General features: G+C 43.2%; 1 protein-coding gene across 15 annotated transcripts in view; it reads right to left on the bottom strand.

Annotated features, from left to right (window-relative positions):
• Positions 1–282: 282 nt before the first annotated feature.
• MBNL3 (muscleblind like splicing regulator 3) overlaps positions 283–14923 on the bottom strand; it is a 93689-nt gene continuing 79048 nt past the window's right edge. For 11 of the 15 annotated variants that reach the window (XM_088062798.1, XM_005526179.3, XM_088062805.1 and 8 more), the window contains 4 exons: positions 13506–13541; positions 11327–11421; positions 9822–9895; positions 283–7891 (listed from right to left, as the gene is read on the bottom strand). In XM_088062798.1, the coding sequence (XP_087918924.1) occupies positions 9839–9895; positions 11327–11421; positions 13506–13541 (188 nt within the window). In that variant the 3' untranslated portion in view covers positions 283–7891; positions 9822–9838. The remainder of the gene's footprint in view (positions 7892–9821; positions 9896–11326; positions 11422–13505; positions 13542–14923) is intronic. The other 4 variants (XM_088062800.1, XM_088062802.1, XR_015773901.1 and 1 more) reach the window with 2 other exon arrangements.

The following is a 14923-nucleotide window of genomic DNA, read 5'->3' as shown; positions in this document are numbered from 1 at the left end:
AGCTCACTGTTGTATTATTGCACTGGGACATTCAAAACAGTATCTGACACCAATGCTGAAAGAAAAAAATTAATACACACAGCACTGTTCTACAAAAGCTGCAGGCCTTTGAATGGGAGTTGATTCATTCTTCATGGTTATCTTCAAATGCACAGCTCTGATCTCCTCTCTAATCACATCACAGACAGGGTCAGAAAGGAAGCATGGAAAAATACAAGCTAAGCAGACCACATCACATGTGTCTCCGAAGGTCTAAGGCACGAGAGAAACCAAAAGGCAGCATCTGGAAAGTTTTACTTTTTATTTTTCTAAAATACAAATGTCTGTCTTGTGTTAGTAACTTTAATATGATAGGCCGAATGCATCCAGTAAAAAGGAAGCACTGGCTACAGAATTCAAAATACTGAAGATATTTTCTGGAAAGAAATTTATTCTGTTGATCTACACTTCAGATATAACATTGATTCAAATTCATTAGTTATTATTTTTACATCAGAATCTTTGAAGTTTGGGACTAATAAACTGTAACTTGAAAAGTTTTTAAAGTAAACTCCTATTAATGTGTAGATATGGATCCATAAAAAACATAACCAAGAATTTTATACACTTTATTAAAAGATCAAAAAATAAACAATAACAATATAGAAGTAACATACTAAAATGAGTAGCATTATGCACATTTCTAAAGCACGTACAAGCACTACAGCAATATAATGTGGCAAAAAGAAACAAATTCAAAGCGTACACCCTGTTGGTAGCAGTTGAGGGAATGAACTATCCTGTTATGGAACTGAAATACTGCATTAACCTACGCCTGTCTGGATCCAATGATATTTTAATTTCTTACAATTCCACAGGGCTAAGTGTAATCATTTGTATATATTTTCTAAACTATTCCATTAAATTTATATCTAATGTTTCCCTTACTTTGTTTTACCAGAAATGCCTATGAAAAGAAGAATGTGCTTCAAAGATCTACTTTACACAGTACAGTATAAATGTTTTTATATATTTAAATTAAAAATTGACAATTTAGGAGAACATTCTCTCTTTGATTTTAGTGATTGCCTAAAATACAATTCTCTATTTATAAAAAAAAATAGTGATCTGTTGTCAGGTGATGTAATAAAGGGTGAGGAGTCGGTTCATTTTCATGATCTAAAAAAAAAATAAAAATTAAAACAAAGCTAATTGGAAAGAAAAAAAATCCCATAATCCAGTCTAAGAATGGTCTTATCATCCCCTCATCTGCTAGGATACAAAAGCCATGGCAACAAAATCATTTGGCTTCCACCACTATCAAATAGCATCTGTGTACAGTAATAAAGAACTGGAACCTTGTAATTCGGTGTCAGGTAATTCTCTCTGTTGTGTGTTTGGAAAAATAACTTCATTTTATTTAACAGTTGTGTTATTTTGCGTGTTTAAATATCTCCTTTGAGAGGCATATAGAGTTATTTTTGATGATAGAGGATGTCAGTAAAGATCACTAGCAAAGATTTTAGCAGTGTTGTCATGATCATGCTCATACCCTGACTAAGTTTGACCAGCTATGATTCATTTCACATAGTGCAAAATCTTTTTCTCTCATAATCCTAGAAATGAGAAAGAGCTTGATTATAGACACTGATTATGGCAAAGGGAAGCCATAATCGTGTGGTGGCTTGAACTAGCTGATTATTTAGTATTAAAATCTACGTTATTATGTAACACCACGGAGAGAAGCAACATCTGATTTTTCCTCATTTTAAAGACCCTGGGGCCACTCCAGTTCAGCAAACCACCACTTGCACAGCCCCGTGGTGCAGAGTGGGCTGGCTGTGCACACACTGGCATCACCAGGAGTAGGGAATGCTGGCCAAGGAACAGGTCTTGGGCTCAGCCCCAACCCTGGGGCATCCAGCAAAGGGCGACAGTGACATCAGATGCCACCTCCCACCAGCTCTGCGCTGGGGGACTTGAGTCACCGCTCGAGTCAGGACCAGACTCATGGCAAAACCAGCTTGAAGCAAAACTGGGGCTTGAGTTTTGCGAAAAGAAACACCCAAAACAAACCCAAATTAAAAACCAGGGGGAAAAAAAAAACCTTAAAAAAAAATCCAACAAAAAACCGAAACTTGTTCCAATCAAAAATAAATGGGTCAACACAGGCACTTCAGCTGCTCCAAAATCCCCCAGCACTGCAGAGCCCCAGCAGTACCAACACAAACAGGAACAAGAGGCTGCTCATTGACAGGCCACAGCTTTGCTCTCCTTTGGTGGCAACTCAAAGGCGCTTGTTAGTCCCAGCCCGGAGCAGCCGGCTGGCCACGCTGCCACCAGCTCCCTGCCCCAGCAGCACCTGCAGCACGTGCCCCTCAAACAAACACCACAGCTGTCACACAGCAGAAAGAACTGGTCCCAGACAATCCCAACCCACCCCTGTCCATCTACAGCTCACCAGCTCCTTCCATTTTGTTACCTTGCCCTGAAATACTAAAAAAAAAAAATAAATCAAGAAGTTGTGACATTTCAAATTCGCTCTGGGATTTAAAACACTCGCCACAATGACAGTCACCTCCCACAGATAAACACTCCCAGACAGAAATAGGATTAGGTGCTAGGAAAAATGTGTGTATGCTGCCATGAACCTACCAGTCCTAATAGGATTCACCGAGAACACAACCTATCAGAAACATGACCTGGGGTGTGTTTGAAAATGTAGGCTGATTAAAAAAAGTAATTTGAATCTTTGCTAGTGACCTTACTAATTAATTCCACACCGTTTCCCATTCTCTGTGCTGCAGGTTGGAGCTGACCTGTTATCAGTCTGCTGTATAATAAGCTATGGCAAACTACAAAGCTTTTACAACAGCAAAGCAACATCATGCTTTCAGATAAGTTTTATAGCAAAAAACTCCTCCTTTTCAAAGCCTTAGTAATACCTATCTCTTTTACAAACTTTTCCTGTATTATTACAGACTTTTTATATTCAAAATAAGTTCCAAGGATTTCTTTCGTGGACTATGTACATAAGTGCAAAAAAGGTGTGTCTCACACATTCGTACACTAACTGAATCAGTTTAACTGCAGCATATTTGTATCTTCAACACTGTTACGGGGTCATTCCACAATATTTTTTTTTTCTTATGTACAGTTTTTGCTAATATAAATTAGTATTAAAATAGTTATATGCTTAATTATTTAGCCCTGATCGTAACGTAATCGTGTGAGTGTTCCATTTCTGGAGAAAAGAAAATTGCAGGCAAAGCTACAGTACTGAAACTGATTAATTCTGAATTCCCACTGTGTGAATGGATGTGAAATGAAAGCAAGGCCGGTCACTACGTTGTAAATACAGGCTGCTGTGTTTCTGAAGTGAAAATACTGTGGAATAACCCTTGCCACACAACAATTTCTACAAGCTATAAAACCTGACTCTAAATCCATGTGTTGTAAACTTCTTGACTGAAAAAGTGACCTTAAAGACACAAATTCAGCGTTCACATGGGACTTTGGGATTTTAAAAATATTCAATCATATCTTTATCTGACAGTATCGAACTGTACCTTTAACAAGCTCATACTGTTACACATCACTTTTAATTTACATGTGAAAATTTCACAAATAATGTATACAAAGGTAGCCATGTTGTAGTTTTGTTGCCATAGCAACAACAACTTAATATAATTAGTTAACAATGAATCTATCATTGTAGGAGTTACATACAAAGTTAATTTTGTTCTTAAACTGTAAACTATACAAACTAGTTATGGACTGTATTCTATACCTTACCATGCTTCAGTGTTGGTTTAGAATATAACTAAATGGGCTGAATACATGTATTAAAAATTTTAAACTTTCTCTAACTCTCCTTCAAAATTAAATTCATTAGTTACTAAAGATATCAAAAGAAGCAATAATGAAAACCTTAAAAACTAATGGTAGAGAAATGAAAATATATGACATGAATTAATGCGTTGTAGCCTAGTAACAATGAGTTGTAGCTCTATTTACATTTGGATTAGGCTATCAACTATTTTTTTTTTTTTTAAAGTTATTACAGTCTTTAACATACAGTATATACTCTAAGGCCTTCAACAGGCACATGGTAAAATCAGGTCAATATCAAACTAAATCCATTCAACAGGAATGGGAAATTAGATTTTCCTCATAAATTTCACCTTTTTTTAATTTTCATGTCTGTGAAATGTACAAGGGATAAACAAAACGAGGACTCCAGTTTCTCAATCGTTGTGTACCCGGCGTGTCCTAGAGCTACTCCTACCGCGCCAGCGCCAGCCCGAGCCAGGCCAGGGGACGTCTCCGGCCCCGGCGCGTCCCGCTCCAGCCAACGCGCGGCCGGCTGCGGTGGCAGCTCCGCGGGGTCCCCGCTGCAGCGCGACACGGGAGGAGCAGCGGGACCCCGGCCCGGCCGCCCTTGGGGAGCGCCCGGCGCGGAGCGGGGCAGCGAGGAGAGGCGGCCGGGAGGAGAAGCGCGTCGGAGCGCTCGGGAACGGGGCCGGCGCGGGCTGCCCGGGGAGGTAACGGCTTCTAGAACGTTGCGATGCAAAAATACACAGTCAAAAATCATCAGCTAAAAATTTCCAACTAAAAAACACGGCTGATTGTGAAATCATGTTCCAAATTACTAAAAACACTGTATTTAACAAAAATAATCTTAATAGTTTTATGAATCCATTTTATTTTAAATCCCTCTTTTATTGTCTGCTTATGTTACAGTTTAGTAGTAGTACTTTTTATTGAAACTACTAACAACCTTTTTTCGTGAAAATGATCAATCTCAGCTTTCATTTTCCCTCTGCATGACCCGTTTTATCCAAGTTTCAGCATTTCTTGCATATTGTTTGCATAAGGCTGAGAGAAATGGACAAAGAGAAATAACTTTGGATAAATAAAAAATATAGGTTCATGGAAAGTGGGAAGCTTATAAAAATGTCACTAAAATTATATTGATTTAAACAAACTTACATACATCTCTTGTCAAATAAAGGATGATATTCATGCTTTTATGACATTTGTTTAGAGTCACTAACTAGCTCGGTGACTTTGTAATAGTCTATTTAGGAAATTTATAGTCTGGCGACTGATTTTTTTTTCTTTTCTTTCTTGAACAAAGAAAATTAGAGCAAGTCATTGCACAACTAGTTTAAATAGTGCTACCTCAAAATGGCATTTTTGCCGAGATTGTTTTGAATTTGGTGAAGTTTAGTGCTTCAAGCTTTTCTTTCCTTAAACTCATTTACAAATTAACTCTAAATTTGCCAGCAATATAAAAACTGTTGTGGCACCTAATATAACTACCCTGAACATCCCTCATTGGACCTCTTTAATAAAAAATAATCCTTAAATGCCTTTTTTTTTTCAGTGCTTTAAATGTGACATGAAAACAGCTGTATTCTAGGTTTACATTCTATGCACATCTATGCCAGATGTTTAAGTCGATAAATAAAATAGGAGGTTACATCAAAGTTTCAAGATATACAAAAATCCATTTAGCACTGAAAAAATTTCAACCTCCTTGAACTCATAAAGCCATACAAGCTTGAATGCATCCTTTCTGGCTTAAGAAGATCAGCTCTGTTCTTTGTTGAGGCACTGGCACAGGTTGTGCAAAACCCATTTTTGATACACAAATAATTTCAAACAGGAAGTACTCAAATCCACTTTTTCCACTAACAATGTTATGGTTTTGGGAAACAGAAACACAGTGGTGAAAAGAACAGGTATGTGGTCGCCAATACAAATGAGAGTCACTGATTTCAAGCCACCCTGCCGCTTGTGAGCACAGATGGCTGGGGAACATCCACAGACACAAGCGACTGTCAAAACTCAGGGTCCATAAAGGAGGTCTTGTCAGGGAGAGATGGTTTTTTTTCCCCTTTCTATCAGTTAGGTTCAAAGTCTGCTGAAGTGAACAAAAAGACTCCTCAAGGCCTTCTTGAGCTGGGCTCCTCAAAGGTTTACGCTATGTGTGAGTCTCCACGGGCAGATGGTCAGAGCCTGCCCTGGGGTGCACAGGCTGCGCCCTAGGCGTGCCTCCATCACTTGTGGCCCATGGAGACACACATCTAGCAAACTGCTTGTGCTCATACTGCAGGAGAAGGGGCAAGGAAAATCTAACCAAGGCCAAGGAACTGGGAAAAGAGAAGAAAATCTGGTTGTCTGAATTTGGCACTCTACAGGACCACTCTGATCTCAGGGTGGTCACACCTCCAGACACTGAGCTGGCCTCTTGCTTGATTCTCTTTCTCCTTGTATGGAGTTTGTGGATTTACAGCAGCAAATATGGATTTGCTCTTCCATAATGTCAATGATACTGCAGAGCTATGACAGGGATGAATTTGGCGGTGTCCTCAACCAAAATGCATTTCTGCAGCCAGATTGTTCAGCAACGCAGCATAACGACAGTGGGTCTGTCCAGGGTGCACGGGCTGAAATGGTTTTATTCGTGCGTATGAAAAGGAGGTATTGAGAACTAGCCCTTGTTGTGCAGCAAACATTGCTCTTGATCAAGTAGAAGGTGCCAAAATAAATCCACTGACTGACAGGAACTTCATTAAGACGAATGTTTATCAACAGCAGAAAGCTTATGCTGAGCTTTTTGCTGCTTTGTTACTGCTGTGTTTGCTTTAAAGGGCCACAGATCACGGAGGGTGTGGGGGAATCACCCACTTATGGAAAATGGTGATTAAATAAATGGGGCATGCTGACAAAATTTCAACAAGAGACACATATAAGATTTCAGGCCAAAATGTTTCAGCATGCTTGGTGGAGACAAGCCCCAGGGCTCGGTGTTACCCAGCCTGGGCTGAGCCACGGCCCCAGGCCCTCCCCAGCCAACGGCTGGCACCTGCTCCTCTCCAATGCAATGAGCTTTTGCCCAACTGAAGCTGTCTCACTCCACCACCATTTTTTGTTGTTTGTTTTGACTGCACCATGAGAACAGCGAGAGAGATTGTGCGCCGTTTGCAGCTGAGAATGCACTTCAATGGACAACAGAGCTGCAGAAATCCTTTAATGCTTACCCCTGTCTGAGCAAATTGTTCCTGTCCCCTTACTGAGCCTGGGCTTTTGTGGGTTTTTTTTTTCCTAAAGTTTCCAGAATCAGCTCATTGTATTGAAAGAAGAACCCTGAACTGGACTAAAATGATAGCTGTCTTTTCACATCACTTGTACTAAAAATTTGGAGACTATCTGAAGGCAAGTTTTAAATGATAAAAGGAGCATTTAACATAAGCAACTTTAGCTGACATCAACAGCAAAATCCAGCAAAGGGCAGAACATTCTGTGTCGTGTTTTTCAAGCACATAATTCCTGTTTCCCACAATAACATTTTTAGTAAAAAAACAAACAAAACCCCATAAAACCTACAGTATATGAAAACTTAAGACATAACAATAATGAAAAAATGGTATTGAGTATACTTGATAATGATGTACACTTTAAAACAAATCAATAGACTATGATGTAAACAAAACAGTAAGATAACACTTTAAAAACAAGACAAACATTTATCCATCGATAGTATACAGTAAACCAACAGTCCGCTGTGCAGATGCACTTATCATGATGGTAGTCATAAAATGATTAAGTGTGTTAAAGTAATGTGTTATAAAAGTCTATTATAATTTCCTACTTGTATATCTCATATAACAGAGCGCTGTTTGTTAATTGTTTCTATAGTGCTTTTTTTTTTCTTTTTTTTTTTTTTTTGACATTCCCATTGATCAGTTTTTGGTTAACATGTAGGCTGCAACAGGCTTACTGTAGAGGTGGTAGAGAATGATAGAGGGAAGAGGGGAATATATACAGAAAGGCCATGCGCAGCTTCCCACCAAGAAGTCCTGGTGCTCCATAATTTTACTGTTCAGAATTTCAACATGGTCTGCTGTAGGGGAAAGAAAAAAACAACAACAAAGAAATAGTGAGAAGTTAATACATCTATATTTTAGAAGTCATTCTACTACATTTACATTCTCAATATGTTGCCCAAGAGGTTGTCATTAGTGCGTTGCAGACAGACATTTTATTCCATTAATTTTCTGATGTAGGGAGAAACTGCCAATAACAGACTTGGCATTCTCTTAAATCTGCACTTAGGACTCTCTTTCCTATGCACTTCACACACAATGACAGGACAAATAATGGAAGAGGGAGGTGGACAAATAACAGTCTTGATTTTTGGATGGGATGCCAAGTAAAGGGTGGCTAAGGAGAGGGCCAAAGGAATCCCTGATCTGTTAGCTCTTGTTTTCTTCAGACACATTAAATCTGATCCTAAGTCACAAGCCAAAGGCAAACTGAGCCCAGACATAAAACACAGATATAGAAATCCTGTGCTCAGAGGACCCTCTTCTGGGAGCAAACTGCCTCATTGTGATGTACTCATGAAAATCCTCCACTGAAGGACCCAACAACTTATGTCCTGCAGACCTAGACCAACCAGCCTGGCTACCAGGGCTACTTCAGCCATGGAGGAAAAGACAAACAACTGTCAGAGCAGTGAGTGTTTCAGTTACCAAAGTCCCACTCAGGGAAAGTCTCCTGAAAAAATGCTGAAAACAATCTCAAAGACTTCAAGATGAAGCTCCTCCAGTCAAATGATCTTATTGGGTGGAACAGGCTGGTTTACACATGTTATGGAAATGGGTTAACATGTCAGGTGTCACATCTATCTGTCATTTGCAACAGCAGTACAATCTAAGTTGAACATTTTCACTAATGTGGGTAAGCTTGGTGTCACCCCTCATGAACAGCATCCACAGCCACAGTTAGCAGGTCATGTATACATATGGTGTTTAATTAAGGTCAGCAGAGATAAGGGCCACCACTGAGAAAGTAGCTTCTGTTGATTGCTAATAGATATCATTACAGAATTGCTTGCCGAATTAATTTCCAGTATTTAAGAACTTGACTGTAATATGTGACCTAAGGAAGAAATTCAAGTTTTATAATTCAAGAAATTATAAGTTGCATATCTGCATGTACTAAACGGCCGCTTTGAGAAAATCCAGTGACCTCTTGTTGAATTGGCTGAACTGCTCTTTATTCTCTTGGGATAAAAAATCACAGTCAAGAACTGAAACTACCCAGAGATTTTAGCTCATGAACATCAGCTAAAACTCACAAAGAAAAGCAGTGGAAAAATGACGCTGCTGTCATGGCTGTGAAATAGTACTCTGTAAGTCCAAGGACAAATTCCTTCATTATTCCCCTCAGAGGAAACTATCATCTTAGGGAAGCCCAGGATCTGCAGGTAGGGTGAAGACTATGTTGCTTATGACATTCATTCTGGTCTTCAACCCACCATGAGCCAGGCCTTCTCTGCAGCTGACAGCAGGGTTCTGCTCAGACCAAGCCAGCCTTGCAGATGCACAGCAGCTGCTGCTGACCCAATCCTGCTTACCCCAGGAAAGGAAATATGTCACTAACAGCAAAAGAGAAGTTACACCTTTTCAGCTGACTCATTACCAGAGCAGTCTTTGCCATCAACACTGCAAATCCCTGAGGCATCTGCAGGCAGCTGGGAGCTGTGCAGAGCAAGAGCAACCTGCACACAGAGCCATGGGACTGGGGGGATGAGCAGGGAGGCTGCGAACACCGCAACACAGGTACTTGAGACACAGGAAACCTTCTAAACCACAGGGTTGGTCTGTCTGTGCTGCAACTGCTGAATTCCTGTTGAGTCAGCAGAGCATGAAGCCAATGGGGGTCCCATGGGCTCAGTCCCTCTGCCTCAGCCAGCCCTGTGTTTAGGGGATGCAGTGCCCACACACAAATCAATTCACCATAAAGAGAAAAACCAAAAAGGAACTTACTGTTCTATCAGGAACTTCTACATCTGTGAAACAAACATGCTGCTACTCAGTTCATCTACTGATAACTGGGATATCTACAGCAAAAAAAAACAAAGAACACAAAACATTAAAACATTGCCTTGAGATAGGGCTGTTCATTCTGTCTTCAGTATCAGGTTAATAAGTACATCAGTGTCTTATAAAACAGGATCCACTCCCAAGTCTTTATTTTGCTACACATTAAGTACAATGTAGCTGCACCACTACTGATGTCTTGTGGAGTACCTGGTGATTGTTCTGGGATTATGACTCCATAGACTACAAGTAAAACAGAAATGCCCTGAAACTATCTGGCTGAAACAGGACTCACACAGCCACAGAGCAACGCTGCACAGGAATTTCTACTTTCCTCTCATGACCAACACAAGTCTGAGTAAGACCTGCTCTACCTGAAAGTAACAACAAAGCACAGAAAAAGACCGGCAATTCCTACTGCAAGCAGTAAAACACTGCCTAGGACTTATGCAGGCAAAACTCCTCCTGAAATCCACATGACCTCACACCAACAAAAGACCAGAGGATGCCCCCAGAGCTATTACTGGCACTCAGGATGGCTAACAGCCTCCTACAGAGCAAAGTGACACCCCGATTTCTTTGCGATAGCTCTAAACCTGAGAGCATGACAAATAAAAATGCTAAAATTAGTCCTGGGGGGAAAAATTTTTAAAAAGTGTTTGAAATGTCTCTGGTCTAACTGGGAGAAGTTGTGTCACAACAAATTACCAGGAAGCATCACTAGGACAGGTTGTGCATATACAGTTCAGGACTGGTGCAGAAGCAGCCATCACACTCAGTATCTTCAGAGGGAAGTTCTGGAGAGAATTATGGCTCGGCAGACATGCATGGAATCCTGTACACTTATGGCAGTGCTACAATGGCACGTACTGCACATCCAGAGTCCTTTCTGTAGGGATGGGTGACATGCTATTGGCGTAAAAAAAAAACTTTACACTTCACAGCCTCACCCCCAATTTTTGGGTTTCGGTTGTTTGGGGATTTTTGGTAGTTTTTAGAGTCCAATTCTGTGGTGGGAGGAGGCCACTTTGTGTTTCCACTTCCACTTTCCAGCCCAGAGAGGACATGCCAAAATACCACAGGGAAGGATGCTCGGGGTGGTATTTCTGCTTGAGACTGAAAGCAGAAGTGCTGCAGGTCTCGCGTGACCGTACGCTCGGGAGATTCACAGCGCGTTTTCTGAGGACCCGGGGGGAGGTGTGTTTTTGGAAGAGAGCCTGCGCCCCTGCCAATCGCCCATCCCTACGCTCCGGCCAGGCTTGTGCCCGTCCCGCAGGCGGCAGGAGCGGCCCCTCTCGGATCCCCGGCCACACGCACACGCACACGCTGCCTCTGCGCGCCCCAGCCTGCGCCGAGCCGGGCGGGACAGCGCTCGACCCCGCACGGGATCCAGCCCTCGCCCGGTCCTCAAGATCTGAACACGTGAAAGAAAGCCATTGAAAGGGCCAAACCTGATTGGCGGTAGCTGTTGCAGCGAAGGGGACGCTGGTGGCAGGAGTTGTTGCTGCAGACACAGTGGTGGGCGTAGCACCGTGCATCATGGGCACTTTCGGAAGGGAACCATGGAAGCGACATACAGGAGGGTGGAGCGTATATATATTTTGTTTGTTTGGTTGGTTTTATGTAACCATGGCAACATGGCGGTGGATTTGGGGGCGTGGCAGGAATCACAGCAACAAGCCATGTGACATCGTCATGAAGGACACATCGGGGCGCAGCATGCAATCACAGTGCAAAGCAAGACAGCGTTGGGAAAAAAAATAAACAAGAGAGAAGGGGAAAAGCCAATTACAATTATAATTAAGGAAAAAACCAAAACATTCTCAACACTTAGTACATTTATAAGCAGAACAATGATGTATTAGACTCCGAGGGCCAAATTTCCAAAGGGGGGAGAGGATGGGTGTGCTAGCAAAAGCCCACGTCAGCTCGCACCCGTGGGGAGTTAGACACAGCCAGTGCACGTTCCTTTGGGTGGGGACATTTTGGCAAGCGCACCCTCCCGCCCGCCTGGGAAAGCTTGTCCCCTTCCCTCCCCATCCCATCCCCGCCAGCAACCAGAGGTACATGATGCACTTTGCAGCGGCTGCCGCAGCCCTTTCACCAGGTTTTCTCGCCTCTCTCTAGCAGGGACAATGTTTCGGCATGGGACAGAGCTGGAGGCACGGCAAACGAGCGGCTGGCGGACTGAGCTCTCTCCGTACAAATTCAGCATGCTTCCTTTCCACCCTAATTCTATAGGATTTGGCAAAACTCTCCTCTTGCAGGGTGAGGGGTGGGGGGATGGAGAGGGGAAGGGACAGAGAGGGGAAAAATACACAAAGGCATCTGAACAGCTACAATTTGCAGGAAGAGCATCCAAAAGGACAACACGGCAGCAGGGAGCTTGGCAGCCTCCTGAAGCTGCACGTCCCGCAGAGCACAGTGCTGGAAGGGATGCTCCGGTGCACACACGAGCATCCCCCAAACCCGGGGGCGGGTTTTGTGGGGCTGGGGAGCCCACAGGAAGGCCCAGCCATCCCCAAAAACATGCAGTGGGGAAGCTGACTTGCCTTCCCCTCCACCCCAGCAGCCACGGCCAGCCCCAGCAGGGAAGGAGCGTGTGCCTGTGGCTGGGCACGCTCCGGCCACGAGATGTTGGAACCTGTGGGTTGGGTTTCCTACAGGCAGAAGTGTATTTGAGGGACTCAGCTCTCCGTCATGCAAGCAATATGTCCTCCCTGTACTATAGGGATAGGCAGGTTCAAGAGCAGTGTTTAGCCATTCATGTTAGAGCTTCCACACCTGCTCTTGGAAAGCCTTGCACAGCCCCCTCCAGGGCTCCTGCCTCTCTCCCTCTGGCTAAAGCCCGCACACACCTGGATGCTGGTAGTCTTGCATAACCTTGGCTAGAGGATGAAAGCTCAGCTTTCACCTGCTCTGCTGTGCCCAGCAGCTGTAGACAGAGGGGAAAGTCCTCAAAGGCCTGCAGAGGTTTCATCAAGACCCAGATGCTGAGCCTGAACAGAGTGGATCCCTGCAACACTAATGAGCACGTACTCACTGCCTCCCTGCATCCCACATGCACCTGCAGTGGTACCTCCTATGACCTCCTGTACCTGCACACCTAACACTGTCCTACAGAGATGACTCTCCAGCCAGTCCATGGTCCAAACTGTACAAGTAGCACCCTGCTCTGGCAGAGGGGCTGCCCCCAGACGTGTTCCTCCTCAGCACCTTAATTAAACCAGTCTCCTAAAATATCCTCAGAAGGACAACTGAAAATCCACGCTTAAGTCTGCCTATTCCTTGATACAAAATAAAACAAAAATAAGCCAACAGGATCCTCCCACTTCTATTTCCTTGTGTCAGATGACTTAAATGGGTTGTAAAGACATTTAAGTGACAGATTCTTGTCTCTGAAGTGGAACTAAATAGGGGTGGGAACACATCACCTTGGATTCTCTTATTGTAAGTCACATGAAACACTGCACTGCACAGAAATTAAAAGGGATACGACCATTTAAGCCTCAAAGAAGACAGCGGATAGACAGTCACACCACTCATCCACCCAGGTTCTCACTGATGCATACTAACTTGCAGTCTCTTTCAGATTAGGAAAAGTTGAGAAGTTTGTGTAGAAAAACCTACCAACGCTTGCAGTGGGTGTCATGCACAGAACTGACCCTGCACACCATGCATTGAAGCGTGGAAAGATGAACAAAAGGGATATTTCATTAGTGAAGCTTCAGTGTTAGATATCACTTTAAAAAGCAGGTATTCTCTTTGCAGCATTCAGTATTTAAGCACATGCAACCCGATTCTGTATACTGGTACATCAATAGTTTAAACTCCGTTTTAAGAGACCATAGCAAACCAAATTAATTCTTTAATTCTTGGGTAGTAGAGAATAAACTCCTCCCACCTCAGTATTAAACAATATGATTGATCCCAGAAATCAGGATTGTTTGGGATTTTTTGGGTATTGGGTATGCTGATTTCTTTCTTATCATGTCAACAGAATACAAATTGCCCTTAGAAGAATGTCACACTCATGTTAAAATTGACTTTCCAAAAGCAATTTACTCCCACAAGCAGGGCCTGCGATTCAAAGTCTCCAGTTTAAGTTGAAAGAGGCATTTATTTTTCTGGATTCGAAAAAATTGCAGTGGTGATGCCATTTTCAAGAGACAGCCTGACTCCCCCCTGCCATGGCAACCAACGACGCTGATCTCTCAACAACTGAACAGGAGATACTAAGAAAAGCAACAGCTCTCTTCCCCTCCCCACAGTGAGAGCTGCGACATGCCACCTCTCTGCTTTGCTGTCCTGAGCGCTGCCAAGGCTGAGCCCAGATCTGGAGTCTGATGTGTAACATAAATTCATCACAGATCTGTCCTGTGACTGGAAATCTGCTGCTCTGCCCAGCATTAATGTCTTCAGACGAGAACAGGTGCCAGTAAGCAGCCCTGTTATGCATCAGCCCTGCGTGTAATTTCATTGCCATGCAACCGGCACCGCAGCACAGCGAGTGCTGGGCACAGCTGATTTATGGTGCTCCATCAGAAATGCGTGTCCTTATGTCAACTTTGGCAACTGCGACCTTGAGGAAGAGGAGTGTGCAGCCAGCTGGGGGACTTGGCATTCTCCAAGGTGTCCATGTTTCCTGGAGAATTACTTCAATTGGCATCTGTCAGAGCTGTTACCACAGCTCTGAGGTCAGCTCAGCCCAGCCCCTCCAACGCTTTGCAGAACACAAGGTAAGAGGCTCCATCTCTCCGCATGAGAATCTGCTCCCCCTGGAAGAACATCTTGGTAGCTGCTGAGCTCTGAGTGTTTCCAAGGGCTCTCATAACCACACAAGCAGAGGGTTTAGCTCCCTGCTCCCTGGACCCACACTCCACCTGAGAAAGCTTACTCTCAGGACAAGGCTGTCCAAAGCTTTTTCCCTGACCCCAAAGAACAACAGCACCAAGGTGCAGGTCCATTGTGTGCTCACCTCCAGGGGTCAGCCCAGAGAAACACTGTGTATATTTGTAAATATCATCTGACAAGTAAATACAGCATTA

The sequence above is a fragment of the Pseudopodoces humilis genome, chromosome 15, assembly GCF_049639895.1.
Source record: "Pseudopodoces humilis isolate 2021_Gansu_Grassland_sample_001 chromosome 15, ASM4963989v1, whole genome shotgun sequence".
NCBI classification, from domain to species: Eukaryota; Metazoa; Chordata; class Aves; order Passeriformes; family Paridae; genus Pseudopodoces; species Pseudopodoces humilis.
Note: the sequence above shows the minus strand (reverse complement) of the source record. Positions and strands in the feature narration are given on the sequence as shown.